Source organism: Haliotis rubra, unplaced genomic scaffold (genome assembly GCF_003918875.1).
Source record: "Haliotis rubra isolate DU_JTF1 unplaced genomic scaffold, ASM391887v1 Scf50, whole genome shotgun sequence".
Lineage (NCBI taxonomy): Eukaryota > Metazoa > Mollusca > Gastropoda > Lepetellida > Haliotidae > Haliotis > Haliotis rubra.
This window is the reverse complement of record NW_025767191.1, coordinates 1,679,520-1,704,834: the sequence shown is the minus strand read 5'-3', so window position 1 is coordinate 1,704,834 and position 25,315 is coordinate 1,679,520. Positions and strand designations below refer to the sequence as shown.

The window sequence follows — 25,315 nt, the reverse complement described above, 5'->3', positions numbered from 1 at the left end:
GAATCTTTGATTCGATTAGAGCTGATAAATACGATGTTTCAACATTATGCCAGCGTGGGATAGGATGACGCACGTCGTGACGCAATGTCTCGGGCACAGATGTGCTGCGGACACAGGACACCCCTAATCTAGTACAGCCACGGCATTGCCGCCCGGGATTGCCTCGCAAGAAATCAATGTCGCAGACATAGATTAATTGACGAGTATGTTCAGCTTCTATCAATAGATTAGGAGGTGCTGGATACAGAAACCTTATCGGCAACATCGTTTTACAAGGATATAGGGCGCATCTCGTCTATATCTCAGATTGATAAGTGCAGGGTGAGTAGATGTCCTGAGGGCCAGACGCTCAGACAGGCAGACAGGCAGGCGACTGGGGTATGGGGCGGGCAGTAGGGGGATGGAGAAGGGAAGGGGAGGTCTGGATGACGATGGTGATGTGGCTTTGAAGGAGTAGGGGGATAGCGGTTGGAGTCGGGGTGGGGCTGGGTATGAGTGATGGCGGATGTGGTTAGGAAAGGGTAGAGAGGACAGCTGTTGGGTCATATACTAATGATAAATTAGTAATATGGAGTACTGCCCTTAGATCACGTACTATTGATAAATCATCAATATGGAGTATTGCCCTTAGATCACGCACTATTGATAAATCATCAATATGGAGTACTGCTCTTAGATCACGCACTATTGATAAATCATCAATATGGAGTACTGCTCTTAGATCACGCACTATTGATAAATCATCAATATGGAATACTGCCGTCAGATGAAATACTTTTGATAAATCATCAATATGGAGTACTGCCTTCAGATCATGTACTATTGATAAATCATCAATATTGAGTAGTGCCATCAGATGATATACTATTGATAAATCATCAATATGGTGTACTGCCCTGAGATGAAATACTTTTGATAAATCATCAATATAGTGTACTGCCCTCAGATGATATACTATTGATAAATCATCAATATGGAGTACTGCCCTGAGATGAAATACTTTTGATAAATCATCAATATAGTGTACTGCCCTCAGATGAAATACTTTTGATAAATCATCAATATAGTGTACTACCCTCAGATGAAATACTTTTGATAAATCATCAATATGGAGTACTGCCCTCAGATGAACTTCTATTGATAAATCATCAATATGATGTACTGCCCACAGATGAACTACTTCTGATGAATCATTAATATGGAGTACTGCCCTCGGTGATGTACAATTGATAAATCATCAATATGATGTACTGCCCTCAGATGAAATACTTCTGATAAATCATCAATATTGAGTACTGCCCTCAGATGATGTACTATTGATAAATCATCAATATGGAGTACTGCCCTCAGATGAACTTCTATTGATAAATCATCAATATGATGTACTGCCCACAGATGAACTACTTTTGATGAATCATTAATATGGAGTACTGCCCTCGGCGATGCACTATTGATAAATCATTAAAATTGAGTACTGCCCTCAGATGAAATACTTCTGATAAATCATCAATATGGAGTACTGCCCTCAGATGAACTACTTTTGATAAATCATCAATATTGAGTACCGCTCTCAGATGATATACTATTGATAAATCATCATTATGGTGTACTGCCCTCAGATGAAATACTTTTGATAAATCATCAATATGGAGTACTACCCTCAGATGAACTTCTATTGATAAATCATCAATATGATGTACTGCCCTCAGATGAACTACTTTTGATGAATCATTAATATGGAGTACTGCCCTCGGCGATGTACTATTGATAAATCATTAAACTTGTGTACTGCCCTCAGATGAAATACTTTTGATAAATCATCAATATGGTGTACTGCCCTCAGATGAACTTCTATTGATAAATCATCAATATGGTGTACTTCCCTCAGATGAACTACTTTTGATAAATCATCAATATGGAGTACTGCCCTCAGATGAACTACTTTTGATAAATCATCAATATTGAGTACTGCCCTCAGATGAAATACTTTGATAAATCATCAATATGGTGTACTTCCCTCAGATGATATACTATTGATAAATCATCAATATGATGTAATGCACATGTGGCCCGTGCTTTCACTATGTCCACGGGTCGTCCGGCAACTTATTTCGGGTCATTTAAATGGTGTAGAGAATAGTCAGCACTATGATAATCGACGTTGGGCTGATGTCATGTACTCTGACCAATCGAGGTTCATGTCGACTTCCATGACCAAATGAGCCGACCTTGGAGACATCCCAATGAGAGCTTTTAGGGCACGAAACAGGTGAATGGTACACTAACAGGTGAAGAGTGCAAGCCCTTGGTGCAGGATCAGAATGGCATAGTGCAGTGGCATGGTACATGGGCTTTGTTCGGGGACATAGTGTTAGGGTATGTTGCAGGAGCGATCTTATAGAGGTATCCTGTAAAGGCATGTTGCAAGGATAAAAAGGGCAAGTCGTAAGGGCAAGCTACATAGTCCTGGTTCAGATTCATTGTGATAGGGCATACTACAGGGGCATGGTTCAGCCATATGGTGATAGGGCATACTACATGGCGCATGGTTCAGACGCATGGTGATAGGGCATACTACAGGGGCATGGTTCAGACGCATGGTGATAGGGCGTACTACAGGGGCATGGTTCGGATACAAAGTGATAGGGCATTCTTTAACCTGGGCATGGTTCAGATTCATGGTGATACGGCAGACTATAGGGACATGGTTCAGGTTCATGGTGATACGACATAGTAAAGGGACATGGTTCAGACGCATGGTGATAGGGCGTACTACAGGGGCATGGTTCGGATTCAAAGTGATAGGGCATTCTTTAACCTGGGCATGGTTCAGATTCATGGTGATACGGCAGACTATAGGGACATGGTTCAGGTTCATGGTGATACGACATAGTAAAGGGACATGGTTCAGATTCATGGTGATAGGGCATACTACAGGGGCATGGTTCAGATTCATGGTGATACGGCAGACTACAGGGGCATGGTTCAGATCCATGGTGATACGGCGTACTACAGGGGCATGGTTCAGATTCAATGTGATAGGGCGTACTACAGGGGCGTGGTTCAGATTCATTGTGATACGGCAGACTACATGGGCATGGTTCAGATTCATGGTGATAGGGCGTAATACAGGGGCGTGGTTCAGATTCTTGGTGATACGGCAGACTATAGGGGCATGGTTCAGATTCAATGTGATAGGGCGTACTACAGGGGCATGGTTCAGATTCATGGTGATACGGCAGACTATAGGGGCATGGTCAGATTCATGGTGATACGGCATACTTTAACCTGGGCATGGTTCAAAATCATGGTGGTAGGGCATACTTTAACCTGGGCATGGTTCAAAATCATGGTGGTAGGGCATACTTTAACCTGGGCATGGCGCAGATTCATTGTGATGCGACATATTGCATGGGGCATGGTTCAGATTCATGGTGATACGGCACACTACAGGGGCATAGGGCATACTATAGTGACAAATGAGCATGTCAGTTTGATGTTGGAAATAAGAGCCTCGTGTAATGTGTGTGATAACAGTTTTCTGGCAGTCCCAAGGGGCGCACCTCTATAGTGAACTGTACTTCTTGGGCCTACCGTGTCCCTCGTTGGAGAAAAGCAATCCAACGAACGCATTGTAGTCAGATAGGCGGGTTTTGTGTCAAACTATGATAGGCGAACTACGATAAGCCGCTATAGAGTGCTCAGGTCACTTTTGTAGCCAGCCTGATAACGGATACATGAGCATTTGTGTATCTTTGCAGATAATACCTGGCGGGTAGGTGGTGGCGAGACGGTGACCTGAGCGACAACCGACTTCACCATTCCTCTCGGATATGTACATCGTGAGACCTCGATGTCGATGAGAACTTAGTGGAATTAAGTCCGCAACCGGAGACGGTCACGCTGTCACCAATCATCTATTAATAAGGGATCAATGTCACTCATGTTTGTCTAGTTAGAGGACGCTACAGGTGATTTCAGGCCCCGATTGCAAGAGGGTCGCACTCTCTTCTTTCACAAAGACAGCTTGACAGGCGGTGTTTGTTGTCAGTGGTTTGGTCGGTGTCAGCTTGTTTGTGCAATATACAACAGCAAGGTTGGTGACGTAACGCTTCGATAGAATTAGTAGTCCATTCAGCTCACTCATCGGCTTATAGGAATATAGGCTACCGTGGAGAGTCCGGAGCTCGATTTGGTGAGTGGGTCTATAATCACCTGGCGATTATCTTCTGTTCATAACCTGGATGCGAGAGATTAAGCACACGGCATACCGACAGTGAAGACTGGTGGAGCGGAACGACTGCGTGTAAAGAGAATAGTGAACATTGGAGTACCGCCTCTCAACGTGCCGCTTTGTAGCCAGGGCAGCTTCCGGTATGGTGTGAAGTTTGATCAGCGTTATATTGAGGCGTAGGAACAATCGGTGTGCGTGTGGTGCCTGTCCTTGTTTCTCGCGGCGAGGCTACCTGTGTCGTGACGCTGCAGTTCGCCTTGGGCTGTTGACACTGACAGACTCGTGTTGTAGGCACTGTTCTCAAAGTATTCTGTCAGTTTGTCGTAACTACATTTGTCGCTATCCCCTCTACGCTGCTCGGTGTGTACGTGTTCCGAGTGCTTTAAAACCACACGAACCCTGTTTAAAGTGAAGTGTACACAGACGGCTAAGTCCTAGTGAGCTGCCCGTAGCCAAGGTAAACGGGGACTTCCGCATTAGATTTTCTGAAACTCGGGTAGGTTGTGGAGGTCCGTAGAGATCCATCTCTGCCCTGGTCTCTCTTGCCCCTTGTCTCACTGATCACTGTGGGTTACCGACCGCCTTTGTAATACCTGGATTTGTAGAAGGATGAGAGAAGGTGCAAGTGCCGCGAGATGTTTCACAGGTGTGTTGGGGAGAGAGTACTCACGGCAGTGATGCGTGCAACGGCATCATGCTGCATGACAACGTGATACAGAGTCGTCGTCGGAGTCGACGGGAAAGGTGTGGAGCTTCACATGATGCTGAATTCTAATTTAATTTACTGGAAGTGTGTGTAGTATGGCTGAGCAGACCGTGCACGTGTTGGAATCAATACATGAGCTTATATAGGTGGATGACTGCCCACACAGGGGAGGTACATCGGACTTGATACACCCTCCTCACTTTTCATGTCTGCAGTCAGGGCAGAATTTGACAAAAGGTTTAATCACGTCGGTTAAATTACTTTGCGTGTATAAATATTGGATTTGTTGCTGACACATTCACAGTTTATGGAGAAACCTGCTGGAACCACTTTATATTTGCTGGTTGTAACAGGTGAGACACATGGGAATCGTTCAACAGTTGGATCAAGTGTCGAATGATATCGGTGGCAGTCTTCATATACTTGTGTTTGAACAACTATAAGTATTTATAACAAGCGGCGGGGGAGGAACATAGAGACAGAGCCTTGGCGTTTGCGATGAAAACACGTGGACCTCTAGCAATAGATAATGCGTATCCACTTCCGATACGGTTTGCTGTTGGGGACTGTGGTCGTGGTGCTGGTTGTGGGGAAGATATACCATCTTGTCAGCACCACGACACAGCGGACAGACAGTCTCAAAAGGGCGTACATCAACCATGGAAAGTCGAAGGACGACAACACTTTAATCACAAAATATGGCACGAATGACCTTCGTCTTGCGGGCGAGCTGGGAAGGGGCGTGGTCCTGGCACCCGAGGAGAAGCGCCGGGCCGAGTGGGCCATGAAGAAATACCGGGTGAACGTCTACGCTAGCGACATCATACCCCTCAACAGACTGGTCCCCGACTCAAGGCCGACCGGGTAGGTAGTATCTCTGTAACTGTGTGAGGTCATGTGTGATGTCATAAACGAAGCAACAGACCTATTCATATGATGTTTACTATGCGATCAAAAAGACATTCTTCTTACATAATCGCCTCTGTGGAGAAGGGGCGGTGGGGTAGCCTAGTGGTTAAAGCGTTGGCTCGTCACTCTGAAGACCCGGGTTCGATTCCCCATATGGGTACAATGTGTGAAGCCCATTTCTGGTGTCCCCCGCCGTGATATTGCTGGAATATTGCTAAAAGCGGCGTAAAACCCAATTCATTCACTCACTCACTCTGTGGAGAATCTACTGTAGGTATACTGAGTAAGACATGCAGCGCATAGCCGTTCAGTGAATAGACTGGTATGTCGTGCTTAGTAAACAGGCCAATATATTTCATTAATACTACAATAAGACTGGCTAGACTAGAAAGCGAGGACAACTGTTACAAATTGTAGTGAGTATGGAACTTGAAGGATGATGCCTGGGGATTAACATGCATTAACATATCCACAGCGCACAGGGATTGGCACAGTTTTCGCAGTAAACTACCATTAGAATTATTCAGTTTTAACAGCTGTGACTCCCAACCTTAGTTCATGACATCGAAAAGACGTCTCTCGATGGCTTCATGTTACCATGGTTACAAAGTGACGCCAAGTGAGCCCTCTCAGCACGGTGTAGATGGGATTGTTTGACAAACAAACCTACAATACCTGACACGACTACAACACTTCTAAAGCTGCGTCAGGTCAAACTCACTCACTGAAACAATTGTCGTCTGCTGCTTCACGTGAAGCGTGTGGGTTTTAATAAAGTAGAAACGCTTCAACCCTTTCATCCGACATCACTAGCCGAACTCATTGATTCCTTACATGGTCTCAGTACCGTATTTCTCCCTGCGTGTTGCCCTCTCAACAAAAGAGTGATAGTCACGTTACTGTGTTATGTTAGATGCTGCTGTCGTGACAGGCCACTACGATATATGTTCATAGCGCTTTCTGTATAGCTGCTTTACTGCCAGTACCTCGTGCTGATATATCTGATAGGTGTCGATTGACAGCCTATCACACGAGAGTTGTGCTTCACGGATTAGTGGGAGGACTGTTGGTTTGTCAGGGCGGTCGATAAATGCTCCAGGGTTTACTTATATGTGTCTATCCCGTGTTTAGGTGATCAATGATTGGCTCTGAGCTTGTCAGTACACCAACAGCTACATGTACATCTACACTGTGTACGCTTGTTGACGCGACATCAATATTTCCATACACATTAAAGGGTCTTAGTCTATTGCCAGGGCGTTCAGTGTTCCTACATTCTGGTACAGTGTCCGTCTATTGCCAGTGTGTTCAATGCTCCCATATTCTCGTACAGTGTCCGTCAATTGACAGTATTTTCAGTGTTCCCCATATTCTCGTACAGTGTCCGTCTATTGCCAGTGTGTTCAATGCTCCCATATTCTCGTACAGAGTCCGTCTATTGACAGTATTTTCAGTGTTCCCCATATTCTCGTACAGTGTCCGTCTATTGACAGTATGTTCATTGTTCCCATATTCTCGTACAGTTTCCGTCTATTGCCAGTATGTTCAATGTTCCCGTATTCTCGTACAGTGTCCGTCTATTGCCAGTTTGTTCAGTCAATGTCGATGTCTCGATGTCAGGTTGATGATATGATCAGAAGAGTTCTCCTTCGCCCTAAACTGTATTCAAATGTTATCTTTAAATATAAGCAAACATTGTATAAAATGCACCATCGGGTGTCCGTACATGTTGTGTTGTTGCTATCAGTACAAGATTTGTAGATGTTAGCTTTACTCTCAGTCGACAGCGTTTAAATATTACGCGTGCTAACTGTCAACAATGTTTAAATGTTACATGTGCTATCTGTCAACAATGTTTAAACGTTACATGTGCTATCAGCCAACAATGTTTTAACGTTACATGTGCTATCTGTCAACAATGTTTAAATGTTATATGTGCTATCTGTCAACAATGTTTTAACGTTACATGTGCTATCTGTCAACAAAGTTTAAACGTTACATGTGCTATCTGTCAACAATGTTTTAACGTTACATGTGCTTCTATGTCAACAATGTTCAAATGTTACATGTGCTAACAGTCAACAATGTTTAAGTATTACATATGCTATTAGTCAACAATGTTTAAATGTTACATGTGCTATCTGTCAACAATGTTTTAACGTTACATGTGCTATCTGTCAACAATGTTTTAACGTTACATGTGCTATCTGTCAACAATGTTTTAACGTTACATGTGCTATCTGTCAACAATGTTCAAATGTTACATGTGCTAACAGTCAACAATGTTTAAGTATTACATATGCTATTAGTCAACAATGTTTAAACGTTACATGTGCTATCTGTCAACAATGTTTTAACGTTATATGTGCTATCTGTCAACAATGTTTTAACGTTATATGTGCTATCTGTCAACAATGTTTAAACGTTACATGTGCTATCTGTCAACAATGTTTAAACGTTACATGTGCTATCTGTCAACAATGTTTTAACGTTATATGTGCAATCTGTCAACAATGTTTTAACGTTAAATGTGCTATCTGTCAACGATGTTCAAATGTTACATGTGCTAACAGTCAACAATGTTTAAGTATTACATATGCTATTAGTCAACAATGTTTAAATGTTACATGTGCTAACAGCCAACAATGTTTAAATGTTATATGTGCTATCTGTCAACAATGTTTAAACGTTACATGTGCTATCTGTCAACAATGTTTAAATATTACATGTGCTATCAGCCAACAATGTTTAAATGGTACATATGAAATCTGTCAACAATGTTTAAATGTTACATGTGCTATCAGTCAACATTGTTTAAATACTAGTATCACATGTGCTCTCAGTCGACAGTGTTAAAATATTACATGTGCTATCAGTCAACAATGTTTTGATTGTTACATTTGCTATGCGCCCGTAGTATGTAAATTGTGTACAATTTACTGTGAGTTATCAGTGAGTCATCTTCACGTTACTTCGTAACTAAAACTAGTCATCAGTCCCAGTTTTACCAAAGACCAACAAAAATAGAGGAAAGATTTAATGCCATAGCATGTATACGGGAATAAAATGTTATAGTTTTAAGCTGTACAAAGTTTCGTCGATAATAAGAAAAGTTTTTCTTATGCAAAGTTTGAATTGTGATCCAGTTTTCCCTTACATATTTTGTTAAGACTGCTACGGGCATAGGAAGGCGATATTCTCAAATGAATATATTGAAGCCAGGCACTTGTCTTCCATAAGGCACACACACACACACAAGCAGGCAGGCAGGCACGCAGGCACAAGTACGCCGGCGGCTAAAGTGGTACCACATGCCAGGACGAGGAACAAACAAGCTGTATGGGAGGAATATAACATTCGGCACATTCTACTGAAAATTCTTAACGGCGGAACCAAGTTCACAGCCAAACTGTCATGGTGTTTATTGTCCGTGTTTCTGAGACCCTGCGTTACCCTTCCGCTCATAAATAGAATGAAAACATCAAAGTTAATACGTTAAAATCAAGTTCCATACATAATTGGCCAATTCGTTTTGCTTCAAAGTAACCTGAGTGAGTGTTCCGAGTGTCGTGAATCCGTAATCAACGCATGTGGCCACTTCTGCGCCATGTTGCTGTGATGACCTATATGTATGGGTGTGCAGTACCGGGGTAGACTAGTTCCTTGTCACCGCTACACAGCCTGAAGGTGCTGTCACACATTGTCACTGCCGCACCTACACACAGATAGATGAGGCATCCTGTTGTGTCTCGAGTTACATTTCTGACTGACGAGATCGGGGAAAGCTGGTGTAAAGTAACACGGTGTTATTGCATTCCTAACTCCGAAAGCCTCGTCATATTAAGTAAAGGTAGTGTCGATTTTCAGCATAGTCTCATTTAGAGAGTGTGACTGCGCCTCGCGTATATTTCCACTGTCTCATTATGAGATAGTGGAGTTCCAAGCTGCCAAATGGATTTCCATGCCAACAGTCATAAATACAATATACGAAATACTGTTTAATACGCCAAGTACATGTATAAGGTACATTTACATTAAGTGACGTCGTGTTCAACGCGCAAGCAGAAAACCTTTAATTTACATTTCGAATTCGAAATTGTCCTTTCAGCAATATGATCTACCTTAATAAGGAATGGCAAATACCGCAGGTCAGATCGCATTCATCCTGTACCGATAGCGCTACGATGAGCGTGCACATAACCACAATATTGACAATGCTAATCAAAACCATAGATACTCGTACTGTTCATAGCGTCCCCTCTGGATGTTGTGTAGATAGACACGTGTACTGTTCATAGCGTTCCCTTTGGATGTTGTCTAGATAGACACGTGTACTGTTCATAGCGTCCCCTCTGGATGGTGTATAGATAGACACGTGTCCTGTTGATAGCGTCCCCTCTGGATGTTGTGTAGATAGACACGTGTACTGTTGATAGCGTCCCCTCTGGATGTTGTGTAGATAGACACGTGTACTGTTGATAGCGTCCCCTCTGTATGTTGTGTAGATAGACACGTGTACTGTTGATAGCGTCCCCTCTGTATGTTGTGTAAATAGACAGGTGTACTGTTGATAGCGTCCCCTCTGGATGTTGTGTAGATAGACACGTGTACTGTTGATAGTGTCCCCTCTGTATGTTGTGTAGATAGACACGTGTACTGTTGATAGCGTCCCCTCTGTATGTTGTGTAGATAGACACGTGTACTGTTGATAGTGTCCCCTCTGGATGTTGTGTAGATAGACACGTGTACTGTTGATAGTGTCCCCTCTGGATGTTGTGTAGATAGACACGTGTACTGTTGATAGCGTCCCCTCTGTATGTTGTGTAGATAGACAGGTGTACTGTTGATAGCGTCCCCTCTGTATGTTGTGTAGATAGACACGTGTACTGTTGATAGCGTCCCCTCTGGATGTTGTGTAGATAGACACGTGCACTGTTGATAGCGTTCCCTCTGTATGTTGTGTAGATAGACACGTGTACTGTTGATAGTGTCCCCTCTGTATGTTGTGTAGATAGACACGTGTACTGTTGATAGTGTCCCCTCTGTATGTTGTGTAGATAGACACGTGTACTGTTGATAGTGTCCCCTCTGTATGTTGTGTAGATAGACACGTGTACTGTTGATAGCGTCCCCTCTGTATGTTGTGTAGATAGACACGTGTACTGTTGATAGTGTCCCCTCTGTATGTTGTGTAGATAGACACGTGTACTGTTGATAGTGTCCCCTCTGGATGTTGTGTAGATAGACAGGTGTACTGTTGATAGTGTCCCCTCTGTATGTTGTGTAGATACACAGGTGTACTGTTGATAGTGTCCCCTCTGTATGTTGTGTAGATAGACACGTGTACTGTTGATAGCGTCCCCTCTGTATGTCGTGTAGATAGACACGTGTACTGTTGATAGCGTCCCCTCTGTATGTTGTGTAGATAGACACGTGTACTGTTGATAGTGTCCCCTCTGTATGTTGTGTAGATAGACACGTGTACTGTTGATAGCGTCCCCTCTGTATGTCGTGTAGATAGACGCGTGTACTGTTGATAGCGTCCCCTCTGGATGTTGTGTAGATAGACAGGTGACTGTTGATAGCGTCCCCTCTGTATGTTGTGTAGATAGACAGGTGTAATGTTGATAGTGTCCCCTCTGTATGTTGTGTAGATAGACAGGTGTACTGTTGATAGCGTCCCCTCTGGATGTTGTGTAGATAGACACGTGTACTGTTGATAGTGTCCCCTCTGTATGTTGTGTAGATAGACACGTGTACTGTTAATAGTGTCCCCTCTGTATGTTGTGTAAATAGACACGTGTACTGTTGATAGCGTCCCCTCTGTATGTTGTGTAGATAGACAGGTGTACTGTTGATAGCGTCCCCTCTGGATGGTGTGTAGATAGACACGTGTACTGTTGATAGCGTCCCCTCTGTATATTGTGTAGATAGACAGGTGTACTGTTGATAGCGTCCCCTCTGGATGTCGTGTAGATAGACACGTGTACTGTTGATAGCGTCCCCTCTGTATGTTGTGTAGATAGACACGTGTACTGTTGATAGTGTCCCCTCTGGATGTTGTGTAGATAGACACGTGTACTGTTGATAGTGTCCCCTCTGTATGTTGTGTAGATAGACAGGTGTACTGTAGACAAAAGGGTATACTTGCCAGTGGTACACCTCTGTAGCAGGAGAGCATACAGCTTTGGAAACGTTAGTTGAAGGTTTTACGTATGAGGAGTGATATCCTAATGCTGAACAGTTTGTATTTACCCTTTCTCCATCGCGAAGTTTCGTTCGCTTCATCGCTTCATTCGCTTCTTTCCTCAAAAACTGCTTTGTTGGAGAACATAAATTCTTCACATTGATGTAACTTTTCACGATCGAAAATGAGTTGGAAAATTGGTGTCTTAAATTGCTTTTAGAGTTCTTACCTTGTAATGTTTTTCAGCTTCGCAACATTCACGCAAACCGCGAGAAATGGGGAAAACTTTGCTTAAATCTTGTTGGAAGTTAGGGAACACTTATTTTATACACTGATGTTGGTGGTCACGATGTGAAATGTGTTCGAATGAGTGAGCGTGTGAGTGAGTTTGTTTTACACCGCCAGCTATATGGCGGCGGTCTGTAAATAATCGAGTCTGGATCAGACAATCCAGTGATCAACACCATGAGCACCTCGATCTGTGCAATGGGGAACCGATGACATATGTCAACCAAGTCAGCGAGCCTGACCACCCGATCCCGTTAGTCGGCTCTTACGACAAGCAAGGGTTACTGAAGGCACATTCTAACCCGGACCTTCACGGGTAGAAATGTGTTCGACAATTGGTGTCTTAAATATATTTATACAGAGCTCTGGCCCTTGCTCCATGCTTTTTAACTTAAGCACACTGTGTGAAATGGAGACAGCTTTTCTCAGAAACTACTGAAGTTACAAGAATGACACTTCACAAAGACACATAAGTATCAAGTTAGTGGCATCAATTATTTCTTTCAAGAGTTACTTCCCTTTCTACGTTTTTTAATTTGAGTAAATACAGTTGCCGCCCTTTATCGATTATATTTTACTCGGTGCATAGTGTGTGTAATGGAGACAAATATTCTAAGAAACTACCGAAGTTATGGAAAGTTACTCAAGACTGGCTTCTTAATTTGGTGCCATGAAACTTTTGTTTTCTTCAAAGAAGGGGTCGTTTGTATTTATTGAACAGTTAATATTTAGTCCCCGTGGCCCGTAGCGGGGTCTGCCTCTTGTGCCCTACTCCCGTGTGTGCAAACACAGTTGTATCTCTTCTCGCCCGCCTAGCTAGTGGGAATCAGGTCGGGTCACAGTGAAACGGACGGTATCGTCCTGTTGACTGGGTTTCGGGCGGGATGTGCGAGAGAGATGTGCTGGCCAGCTGTTGGGATCCCTCCCTCCTTTCCCAACCCTGGTGTCTATCCTACCAGGTTCATCATACCTCGTAGATGTCCAACCAGATGATTGGATATTGTCAGCTAGAGGTAGCTGAATTAACATGCTATAATTAGACTAACGCTTAGTCGCTGAGTGAGTGAGTGAGTAGCAATATTCCAGCAATTTCACGGCAGGGGACACCGGAAATGGGTTTCACACATTAATTGTACCCATGTGGGGAATCGAACCCGGGTCGTCGGCGTGAAGAGCGAACACTTTAACCACTAGGCTACCGCACCGTTCCCTTTAGTCGCTGAGATAAGTGGAACGTTGATAGAAACAAGCAATACCTTTTAAACTTGAAACTGAGTCCCAGTGAAATGGGAGATCGTGAACCTGAGGAATCTACACTTGCTTCTGTTTAGGTCTTTAGCATTGCAGAAAGGGCTGGGCAGAAGGGGAAGACTGTGAGACCGACTATACTGTAATGGGTAGCCCTGTGTAACGGTATACTCTTAGAGGGTGCCTAGATGAGATAGCATTTACAGCCCGGTTCCCACAGGGGTGCACAAATCACTCAAGTGTTCAAGGCGCCTTTGTGCATTTTGCGCAGCTGCGTCCTATGATAGTGAGTTTCAACCTCTGGTTATGTCTCTACATACGTGGATTTTCTCAAAATTGGTAAACGTCAAATATCGGCGCGACTGTGGGCCTCCTTCTCAAATGAAGTTTACAGTCATTATATTATTGTTTCAGGGACGATGCACAGCGTGAACCTCACTCACTCTTACATACCAAGAGGCTCAGTGATCCCTGTGTATAACAGAAATGTTTTGTGCAACTTTCGAGTTAAACATACTTCTTGTGACCTTGAGCTGACATAACGTCAGGTTTGACCCGAGCCATGTGCTCCTTCCGTCTCTCCATAATATACTCTACCATTTTACTTTACCGGAGTCCTCTACGGCGATCATAGTGAACATATCTTGCATACCTATATCTTGGCCAATAGTGACTGATGTAAAGCTGTCTGTACAATGCAGAACAACAGGTTTAATTTCCCCGTGAACGTGTTTTATGAATAATTGGATCCTACTTTCCCCGTTCATCGCTGTCATGAAGTAGGCTGGAGCTACTGTACACGTTTTCAGCTACTTCGTGCAGTACCACTGATTTCCCCAATACGTTATGTGTGGTCCGTATATCATTATCTTAATGCATTTTTATTAAACATATACAAATATTGTCATTTAACCCAATATCACCATTTCTACAACTTTGAAAAGATGACAGTTGGTAAATATGTATATTTGAGAACAGCATTTTTAAACAAGTTCGAGAATATATATCAAACTCTAGAAGGTTCAGTAATTGGATATAACGTATATTGTCTAAATAATTCATGGATTCAATGTATTACTTTATTTTAAATGTCTTATTCCCCTTTTGTATATATATTTCTACCCCTGTACATATAGTTTGTTTCACTTCTGCATGTAAGCACTGTAAATATGAGAGGGTTTCACTAAGTTGAAATAACTATGTTTAAATAACAGTTGGTAAATAAACTCTGTCAAAAAAGAAACGCAACCCCTGTCCTCAGATATGAAAAATTCGTTTGAATGAAGTTATTGCTTCCAAACTAAATTTTATTCGAATGTATTGAAATTATACACGTAATTAATGAAGATTACCATCCAAACAACTGCATTTGTACGCATAAGTGTATTTTATTGCTTATTCCGTCACAACGCATGAAATGACCCTCATGGTGACTTCGCACAAAAAAAACACATGCAAATCATGAAAATGGCAGTTAATGTAGGGGTGTATAAAAGCCCATGTGCTTTCGTATTATATTCATTCATTTGTCGCCGAAAAGCTGTGTTAAAAATGCCACGATTGAGTGCTGCCGACCGAAATATCGCCATTGGTCGTGTTCAAGCCGGAGAAAGTTTTGGAACTGTTGCACGGCACCTAAATGTTCACAAAACAACGATATCCCGACTTTGGAGCCGCTACAACAACTTCAATTTGACCAACGATCGCCCGAGAAGTGGAAGGCCAAGAATCACGACCCCCCTTCAAGATCGGTACATCCGGGTCCATCACCTGCGTAATCGGCATGCCCTACCAACCGTGACTGCCACACAAATACCAGGTTTGAGGAGAGTGTCAGCTCAAACGATTAGGAACCGTCTGAAAGAAGCGGGTTTACGTGCCTGTAGACCAGTTGTTGGACCTGTACTACGCCCCTACATCTCCGCCGACGACTCAGGTGGTGCAACAACGTAAGGATATGGACTTTACAAAACTGGAGGCGCATCTGGTTTTCTGATGAATCCCGTTTCTTTTGCAACGTCACGACGGAAGAAAACGTGTGTATAGGAGACGTCATGAACGTTTTGCGCCCATCTGCGTCCGACAGGGGACAGATTTGGCGGAGAAAGCGTTATGGTTTGGGGATCCATCTCATACAACCAGAAATCAGACTTGGTGATCGTTGAAGGGAACCTGACAGCCCAACGTTACATCAACCACGTATTACAGCCTCACCTTCTCCCGATTATTGACCAACAGACACAGATTTTTCAACCAGACAACGCCCGGCCTCATACTGCACGTGCAACAATGAACTTTCTGCAGAATTCCAACGTCAATGTCTTGCCATAGCCCTCTAAATCACCAGACCTCAACCCTATTGAACACCTGTGGATACTCTGGGTCGACGCGTACGTCAACGTCAGCCGCCGCCACAGACGCTGCAACAACTCGGCGTTGCACTGCAGGAGGAGTGGAGAGCCATTCCCCAGGAAAGAATCCGGCGTCTTATCCGTTCTGGTCCAAGGAGATGCCGTGCAGTGATTGCAGCTCGTGGTGCTCATACGAGATACTGAGAAAGACGCCCCCCTGGTGACTAACTGGTGTCTGTGAGATGACTTTTGAAATGACAATTTTAAACATGCCCATCTTGGTTATTATTCTGCCAAATTTCAGACTTCTGTCTTACATAATAAAAATGCTGTGTCGTCTTAAAACTTCAGATCAAAATCTCTAAAATACAGGGGTTGCGTTTCTTTTTTGACAGAGTTTATGTATGTTTAAGAACAACATTACAGGTGTTTTGATGATGTTATACCATGTTATTCAACATCACGTGGAGCATATGTCTGAGCGTGCACCGTGAACATCATGACAATGACTTATGTGTACATGGCCATTAACTATACCAGTGTCCTTTCCTCAGATGTCAGAGCATGACGTACCCGGATGATCTCCCGACAACCAGTATAGTCATCCCTTTTCACAACGAGTGGCCCTCCATCCTGCTGAGGACTGTCTACAGCATCATCAACAGGACGCCCAGCCACCTACTGAAGGAGATCATCCTCGTCGACGATGAGAGTGACTTGGGTGAGAATCAGAGACAGGACAGCACCAGTTCAATATGACTGGTATACTGTCTACATACACCACAGTCTGATAGTAACTGAATCACAACCTGGATATAAGACGATAAAACAGTGGTGTAACAAGATTACAAGATAATATTACAGTGGGATAAGATGACGTTACAGTAGTGTAGATGATATCACAATGTTATAAGATTATACTCCCCAGAGAGTTGAGATTGTTAACACGATGTGCCGTTGAGACTGACATCCAATGATCGTGGAAAAAAATACCAGCGCCTTGAGCAAGCACTAGTTGCCTTGATATGTGCGCTACATAAATATCGTATAATATATAAGTGATAAAAGCTGATATATCAATGGTATAAGGTTATGATCAGTGGTATAAGATGATGTTACAGTAATGTAGACAATATCACAGTGTTGAAAGATGATATTACAGTGTCATATGCTGATATATCAATAGTACAAGTTGATACTAGAGTGCTTTTCGATGATATCACAATGGTATAATATATTATTATGCAAGCATATTTTTCCGGCTACCTGATTGGCCTAGAGGCGGTCACGTGACCGTCAACAGAAAAGCATATTGACTCCAACCCAGGTCCGACCAAAAGACATTGGTTTGTAGTGAAAATAAAATTACTTTTTTTGAGTAAATGGACATGTTTTGGATTTTAGAAGCTTTTTTGGTAATTACATAATAAAACAATTATAGACTGGCGAATTCGGTCAATACCTGTCTCATAAAATACCCGTCCTCGCTCAATATTGCTATTCGCGGGTCCATAAAATTACCCAGCGTGGGACTCGAAAACATTTGCGCCGCTATATAAGGTGATATTACAGTGATAAAAAATAATGTTACATTGGTATGATATAACAGTGGTATAAGATATCACAATGGTATAAGATGATATTAAAGTGGTATAACAGCACTATAACATAGGTAACGCACGGAGTAAGAGGGTGTGATAGGGTGTAGCAGGGAGTAAGAGGGTGTGGTAGGGTGTAGCAGGGAGTAAGAGGGTGCGGTAGGGTGTACCAGGGAGTAAGAGGGCGTGATAGTGTGTAGCAGGGAGTAAGAGGGTGTGATAGGGTGTAGCAGGGAGTAAGAGTGTGTGGTAGGGTGTAGCAGGGAGTAAGAGGGTGTGGTAGGGTGTAGCAGTGAGTAAGAGGGTGTGATAGGGTGTAGCAGTGAGTAAGAGGGTGTGATAGGGTGTAGCAGTGAGTAAGAGAGTGTGGTAGGGTGTATCAGGGAGTAAGAGGGTGTGATAGGGTGTAGCAGGGAGTAAGAGGGTGTGGTAGGGTGTATCAGTGAGTAAGAGGGTGTGGTAGGGTGTATCAGTGAGTAAGAGGGTGTGGTAGGGTGTATTAGTGAGTAAGAGGGTGTGATAGGGTGTAGCAGTGAGTAAGATGGTGTGGTAGGGTGTATCAGTGAGTAAGAGGGTGTGATAGGGTGTAGCAGTGAGTAAGAGGGTGTGATAGGGTGTAGCAGGGAGTAAGAGGGTGTGGTAGGGTGTATCCGGGAGTAAGAGGGTGTGGTAGGGTGTAGCAGTGAGTAAGAGGGTGTGGTAGAATGTAGCAGGGAGTAAGAGGGTGTGGTAGGGTGTAGCAGGGAGTAAGAGGGTGCAGTAGGGTGTAGCAGGGAGTAAGAGGGTGTGATGGGGGTAACTGGGCGTAGCAGGGAGTGGTGGGGTGTAGTAGGGTGTGATAGGGTGTAACAAGGTGTGATAGGGTGTAACAGGCGGTGGTAGAGTGTAGAAGGACGCAACAGAGCGTGGTAGAGCGTAGCAGGGAGTAACAGGGTGTGGTGGGGTGTAGATGGGCGTAACAGGTTGTGTTAGAGTGTAGTAGGTTTTAACAGGGTGTGGTGGGGCGTAGCATGGTGGGGGTAGGGTTTACCAGGAAGTGGCAGGCTGTAGCATAATGTAGCAGGATGTAGCAGGATGTAGTTGGATAATGTCAGGAATGTATAGATCCAGAGGCTCTGTTAGACTGATACAAGAGAGTATAGCTATATACATACTGATACTGCAGAATTTCTGCGGTTACACTAGGGCGACTCTTCCGGTGGAGGATGGTGAGTTCTCGGGGCTCCAAGCTGCAGCGTTTGTTTCCATGACGACAGAAGTAGTTATCATTCAGAATAAAGGAGAAAGCCATTCACAACCTCCATGCATGTGTATATTGTATGCATGTACAAAGACCGGTGGGCAATGTAGCTGTGGACGAATAAATAGTGTATAAGCCTCCCAGTATTTGGGGTTAAACAGTGTATTGATCCAGTATGGAACAAATCACATGGAACAATTATCCGCGATATCGACATGGTCAGGACATGTGCGTCCCTTCAGTATACAGTCAGCTCTCGTTAATCCGACACTCATTAATGACGATCATGACATTTAGTAAACATTGATATTTTCACACAGATACATTAATCCGACATTTTCATTAATCCGACATTTTCGTTAATCCGACATATTTCTCTGCAACCACAAGTGTCGGATTAACGAGAGTTGACTGTATGTTATTTATTATGTGGAGTGCACTATACTTGGGAAACACATGTCCATTTATGTTTTTGTACAAACATGGTCCTGTGACGTCATTCATTTCAAAGGATGTCGATCTTGTAATTCTTCCATCAGTCGAAAATCCCACCGTGTTATAACCGAAACCATCGATGTCTCTACTAGCACGTTGTCTTATAACAGAGATCGTCAATTTGTCTAGATGTATAGAGGCACACTGTCTTACAACAGAGAATGTCAATAAGTCGACGCCTATAATGGCACACTGTCTTACAACCGAAATCGTCAATTTGTCTAGGCCTATACTGGCACACTGTCTTACAACCGAGATCGTCAATTTGTCGACGCATATACTGTGAGTATACTGGCACACTGTCTTATAACGAAGATCGTCAATTTGTTTACGCCTATACTGGCACACTGTGTTATAACGGAGATCATCAATTTGTCAACGCCTATACTAGCACACTGTCTTATAACGGAGATCGTCAATTTGTCGACGCATATACTGGCACACTGTGTTATAACGGAGATCGTCAATTTGTCGACGCTTCTGCTTGTAAACTCTCATACCACCGTCGACTCGTGAAGTGGGGTCAAGGCATGTACTGGCACACTGTCTTACTACCCACAAAGTTCGCTGAGTGGCTGAACCGCTGTCCGTTCTGTGTGCTAACGGCAAATACAGGATGTCGCCCTTCTAGAAATATTGATGTAGTATAATTCAGTTTGGTATAGGGATGTGGTGTCAAAAAGGGGTTAATATTCTTGATGTAAGCCCCGATACTTCCTTAGGCAACATTTAGCGTCTCCACGAAACGTTTGATACATTCTACCACACAGTCAACAAATGTTAAATAACTAAACCAGTACAACAATGCTTGCGTCTTCTAAGCCTGGATGTTATAGAGAGGTTAGTGGAAGTTTCCCCTACCAAGGACATACACTCCACGCGGCGTACCTCATACCACGTAGTTCTACTTGTGATATTTGTACAAGGCGTTGTTGGTACACATAAATCAGTTGATAAATATTTCACTGACGTTAATAACCCCGTTTACATCGTGTACAGCCAGTAAACAGGACATTTATATGAATTTCCAAAACATTCTAATAATTGTTTTCAGGTTTCTATTCAAGATGTTTTTGTATGTTGTCAAGATATGGTAGAAAAACGTTCGAGTAGAGTTGCTTGTGGCAGACCATGGTTCCATTGATCACAGGAGTCTGCAAGCTCCCTTGTCGGTGAAGTAAATTCATCGTATGCCGCCACTTGTTGACTTCCTCACAGTTTTTGCGACAACTCACAATTTTGTTGACATGGTATTTTGTTAAGAGTGAGTTTTTTCTGTATGACGACAATGCCATACGAGATGTTTACGGCGTTTGTGTGCAAATATGGAATAAAACAGAGCATTTCGCTCCTGTCCTCTCAATATGGCGAATTTCTTCAAGGACAAGCACCAATATTATGTTGAACTTTTATTTGTTAGGAAAGAAAGAAGAATACAATAAAACAGGAAGCTGTACCAAGCACCCTTGTTATTGTTTGGACATGCGTTATGTATATATGTGAGCTATTATAATTCTCCCTGTATCGTTTCGACAACTTGACTGCGTGGTTCTGGACAGAAGCAGTGTATTGCGCATGATTTGTTATTTTCTCTTTGTACCTGGACGATATCGTGTGAATAGTCTGGAAATTGTATTTACACAAGCTAGGAAACCATATTCTTCATGTTATATTTACATGATTACATTTCTATCCACATGATATATACACAAGTAGAACTTACCCAAGTGTTGTTATAACACACTGGTGTCCTCCCATTAGTCATACGTCCCACTTGTCATGCGGGTTAAAACTACATATGGTATGGTTGGCTGCACTAACAACTACCTTTATAATATCCCTTGTAAAAATAAAGTGGATTGATCCAAGAAACTAATAAACAGCTTCACATCAGTGAACTTTAATAGTCTGTCTTCAGCATAGTATACATGCATAATCTGATCTTGAGCATAGTATACATGCATAATCTGATCTTGAGCATAGTATACATACATAATCTGATCTTGAGCATAGTATACATGCATAATCTGATCTTGAGCATAGTATACATACATAATCTGATCTTGAGCATAGTATACATGCATAATCTGATCTTGAACATAGTATACATACATAATCTGATCTTGAGCATAGTATACATACATAATCTGATCTTGAACATAGTATACATGCATAATCTGATCTTGAGCATAGTATACATACATAATCTGATCTTGAGCATAGTATACATGCATAATCTGATCTTGAGCATAGTATACATACATAATCTGATCTTGAACATAGTATACATACATAATCTGATCTTGAGCATAGTATACATACATAATCTGATCTTGAGCATAGTATACATGCATAATCTGATCTTGAGCATAGTATACATGCATAATCTGATCTTGAACATAGTATACCATACATAATCTGATCTTGAACATAGTATACATACATAATCTGCTCACGTAAACGGTATCATTAACACATTATTCTATATTTAAATAACTTCAATAACTTACAGAACTTAAATTCACAGTTTCGCAGTTAATGGTCAGTTGGGTAGAGGTAGCCAACAGCATCCAGAAACTGAAATGAGTATTTCTTCCAACAGGACTTCGTTCACTCGAAATAATACCTACAAGCTAAAGGTTTAGTAATCAGTTGGATGTTTTCTGTCGGCTCGTGTCGAACCACAATAAACATAGCATTGTTGTCAAGGAAATTGATATATATTTTATGTCACGTATCTTGCACGTGGGTCGTTAGGTCTTGCTGCAGGTTGTTGCCTATATCTCAAGTGCTGCATGTGCTGTTCCAGCTGAGCTGAAGGAGGAGCTGGACACGTACATCAGGACTCACCTGGAGAAGCGGGGCGTCATGCTGGTCCGTCTGCCCCGGAGAGTGGGGCTGATAAAGGCACGTCTTGAAGGATTCAAGTACGTCACGGGCAAAGTGGTGTCCTTCTTCGACAGCCACATGGAGGTGAACGTTGACTGGTACGACACTCACAGTAACCGTTGCTATGCAGACCAAGTAAACTATGCTCTGTATTATTCGTTACGCTGCTATACTGAATCTAACAAACCCTAGTCGAAGGTCGCGTCAGTAACCCTTTGAACTGACCAATCAGAACACAGCTTACCAAATCGCCAAAGTTCGCACATTCGTTTGAACTTTTACCTCGAAAACATTTGTACGAGAACGATTCCGAATGTATTTTTCCGTACGATCGCTTCCGAGTGATACACATGGAGGACGCCGTTATTCACAACAGTAGGTAAATAGTTTCTGAAAATAGCGTTCGTCAATGTTCCAGGATGTCATCTTGCGGAAATATAAACTAAGAGTAACCATGTCATTAGAAACCCCTACGCGTATATATATACTGCAGGTCAAATGTCTGTGTTTTATGCGTGTTTTCGTTTGAGAGATCAGTGTTATCGACCGGGAAAGAGAACAATTTGTAAGCCCCGCCGAATCCTAAATATAGTAGCCGTTGTCTGATTGGTTAATTCCGTTCGACCGTCTCGCGTTTGATTGGACGGCCATAGGTCGCTCAAAGTTTAGCCGACGCGATCTTTTAATAGGGTTTGTATAGCAGTATAGCAGTGCAAGGAATAATACTGAGCCTAAGTTAACTTAGACAGCGTTGCTATGCAAACATTCACTGTTTCGAAAACACTCACTAACCCCGTGATGCAGTCATAGCTGACTTCGGCAACACTCACCGACGGATCGACGCTGTCATTACATCTGACTGCGATGTTATTGGGCCAGGAGTGTCTGGCCATATGCGTTTTTTCAGATATATATTGTTACAGTTCAAGTAAACCAGCCACTAATGTCGCTACGCTCGTACTGTGTCCCGGCAGCTTCTATCGGACATATGATAAGGGGCGTTAAACCAAGCCCTCTCTCGTACTAGGCTGGGCCTGACAACTCCGTTCTCTGTCCTCAGGCTTCAGCCTCTCCTGGTGGAGATCAAGAGGAATCGCTCCACGGTGGCCATGGGTCACCTGGACTACATCAAGGCAGACACCCTTCAGTATGACTTCGAGCCCGGCTACAAGACTAGATACGGATTTGATTGGCGACTCGTCTTCTTTGAAACGTTCTTCCGCAAGAACCAACAAGAGCTGAGGACCGAGACGGAATCTCTGCCGTGAGTTTTTGCATATATAGACTCTCCTGGGTCAACTGGGTACATTAAGATAACACCACCGTTTAGGTATAAGTAAAATAGAGAGTCTTCTTAGTTGGAAATAAACAAGGTAAATATAGAAAAATGAAGGAAACATTTCAACTTTGTATTCTTACCAAGAAATGGAAATGAAGGGGAAAACAGAATAGGTGCACTGCAGCACAGTGGAACATTGATGTGTTTTCCAAACTCATAATCTAAACACACTTTACTGGAATGGTTATTTCTTGTTCAACAGGGGCGTCGTGATGGTGGGTCCAGCCTTTGCCGTAGATGCCGATTATTTCCGTGAAATCGGAACATACGACAGCGGCATGGAGATCTGGGGTGGAGAGAACATAGAACTGGCCTGGAGGGTGAGTGAGGCATAGTGGAATTTCATAGACTGAACTGGCTTGGAAAGTGAGTGAGGCAGGGTAGGGGAGCTGTCTTTGAGGGTGAGACAGGATGAGGGAACTGGTTCTGACGGTGAGTGTGGCAGGATGAGGGAATTGGCTTTGATGGTGAGTGATGAAGGATAAGGCAACTGGTTTTGAGGGTGAGTGAGGCAGGATGAAGGAACTTTTGAGGGTGAGTCAGGATGAGGGAACTGTTTTTTGTTAGGGTGAGTGAGACTGGATCACGGAACTGGCTCTGACGGTGCGACATGATGAGGCAACTGGTTTTTAGGGTGAGTGAGGCAGGATGAGGGAACTGGCTTTGAGGGTGAGTGAGGTAGGATGAGGGAACCGGTTTTGAGGGTAAGTGATGCAGGATGAGGGAACCGGCTTTGAGGGTGAGTGATGCAGGATGAGGGAACTGGTTTTGAGGGTGAGTGAAGCAGGATAAGGCACCTGGTTTTGAGGGTGAGTGAGGCAGGATGAGGGAACTGGTTTTGAGGGTGAGTGAGGCAGGATGAGGGAACTGGCTTTGAGGGTGAGTGATGCAGGATGAGGGAACTGGTTTTGACGGTGAGTGAGGCAGGATGAGGGAACTTGCTTTGAGGGTGAGTGATGCAGGATGAGGGAACTGGCTTTGAAGGTGAGTGAGGCAGGATGAGGGAACCGGTTTTGAGGGTAAGTGATGCAGGATGAGGGAACCGGCTTTGAGGATGAGTGATCCAGGATGAGGGAACTGGTTTTGAGGGTGAGTGAAGCAGGATAAGGCAACTGGTTTTGAGGGTGAGTGATGCAGGATGAGGGAACTGGCTTTGAAGGTGAGTGAGGCAGGATGAGGGAACTTGCTTTGAAGGTGAGTGAAGCAGGATGAGGGAACTGGTTTTGAGGGTGAGTGAGGCAGGGTGAGGGAACTGGCTATGAGGGTGAGTGAGGCAGGATGTGGCGAGCGAAACCTGCAAAGTTTTTATTGGAATATGTTTGGAACAAACACGGTATGGGTTGTAACACGAAGACTGATATTTGTGAGATAAGGTTATATTCCTGAGATGATATGGTCCTCCCAAGATCAATCACGTACAAGGGGTAGGTCATCTGTTCAAATCATCGGGACCTGATATCAATAGTATGCGACTATCTAGAACAATGACACCTGTCGATGTCCCTCCCGCTCCCACAGGTGTGGCTTTGTGGGGGTCAGCTGCTGCACAGCCCCTGTTCCAAGATCGGCCATATCGCCCGCTCCCAGCCCTACTCGTTCCCAGCCGGGCGCTATCAGACGGAGATGCATAACTACAAGCGAGCAGTGGAGGTGTGGATGGGCGACTACAAGAAATATGTGTATGAATACTTCCCGTGCAATGAAGGTGAGGAGCGGTTTGTGAGACATTCGGTGTCAGAATACCTCAGTAAATGTAACATATGTTATACCTTTGGATTTCCTTGCAAAGTATCAATTTTAGTACTTTTGGAGGTTCCGTCGAGTCCGACAA

At 43.4% G+C, this 25,315-nt stretch overlaps 1 protein-coding gene across 1 annotated transcript in view; it reads left to right on the top strand.

The window, feature by feature from the left end:
* The window catches only part of LOC124291825 (polypeptide N-acetylgalactosaminyltransferase 1-like), a 35,688-nt gene that overhangs the window by 4,392 nt on the left and 5,981 nt on the right, over positions 1-25,315 (top strand). Inside the window, exons 2-7 of the mRNA XM_046728898.1 lie at positions 3,762-5,804; positions 16,478-16,644; positions 22,066-22,243; positions 23,206-23,409; positions 23,687-23,804; positions 25,003-25,199. Of these exons, the coding sequence (XP_046584854.1) occupies positions 5,470-5,804; positions 16,478-16,644; positions 22,066-22,243; positions 23,206-23,409; positions 23,687-23,804; positions 25,003-25,199 (1,199 nt within the window). The 5' untranslated portion in view covers positions 3,762-5,469. The remainder of the gene's footprint in view (positions 1-3,761; positions 5,805-16,477; positions 16,645-22,065; positions 22,244-23,205; positions 23,410-23,686; positions 23,805-25,002; positions 25,200-25,315) is intronic.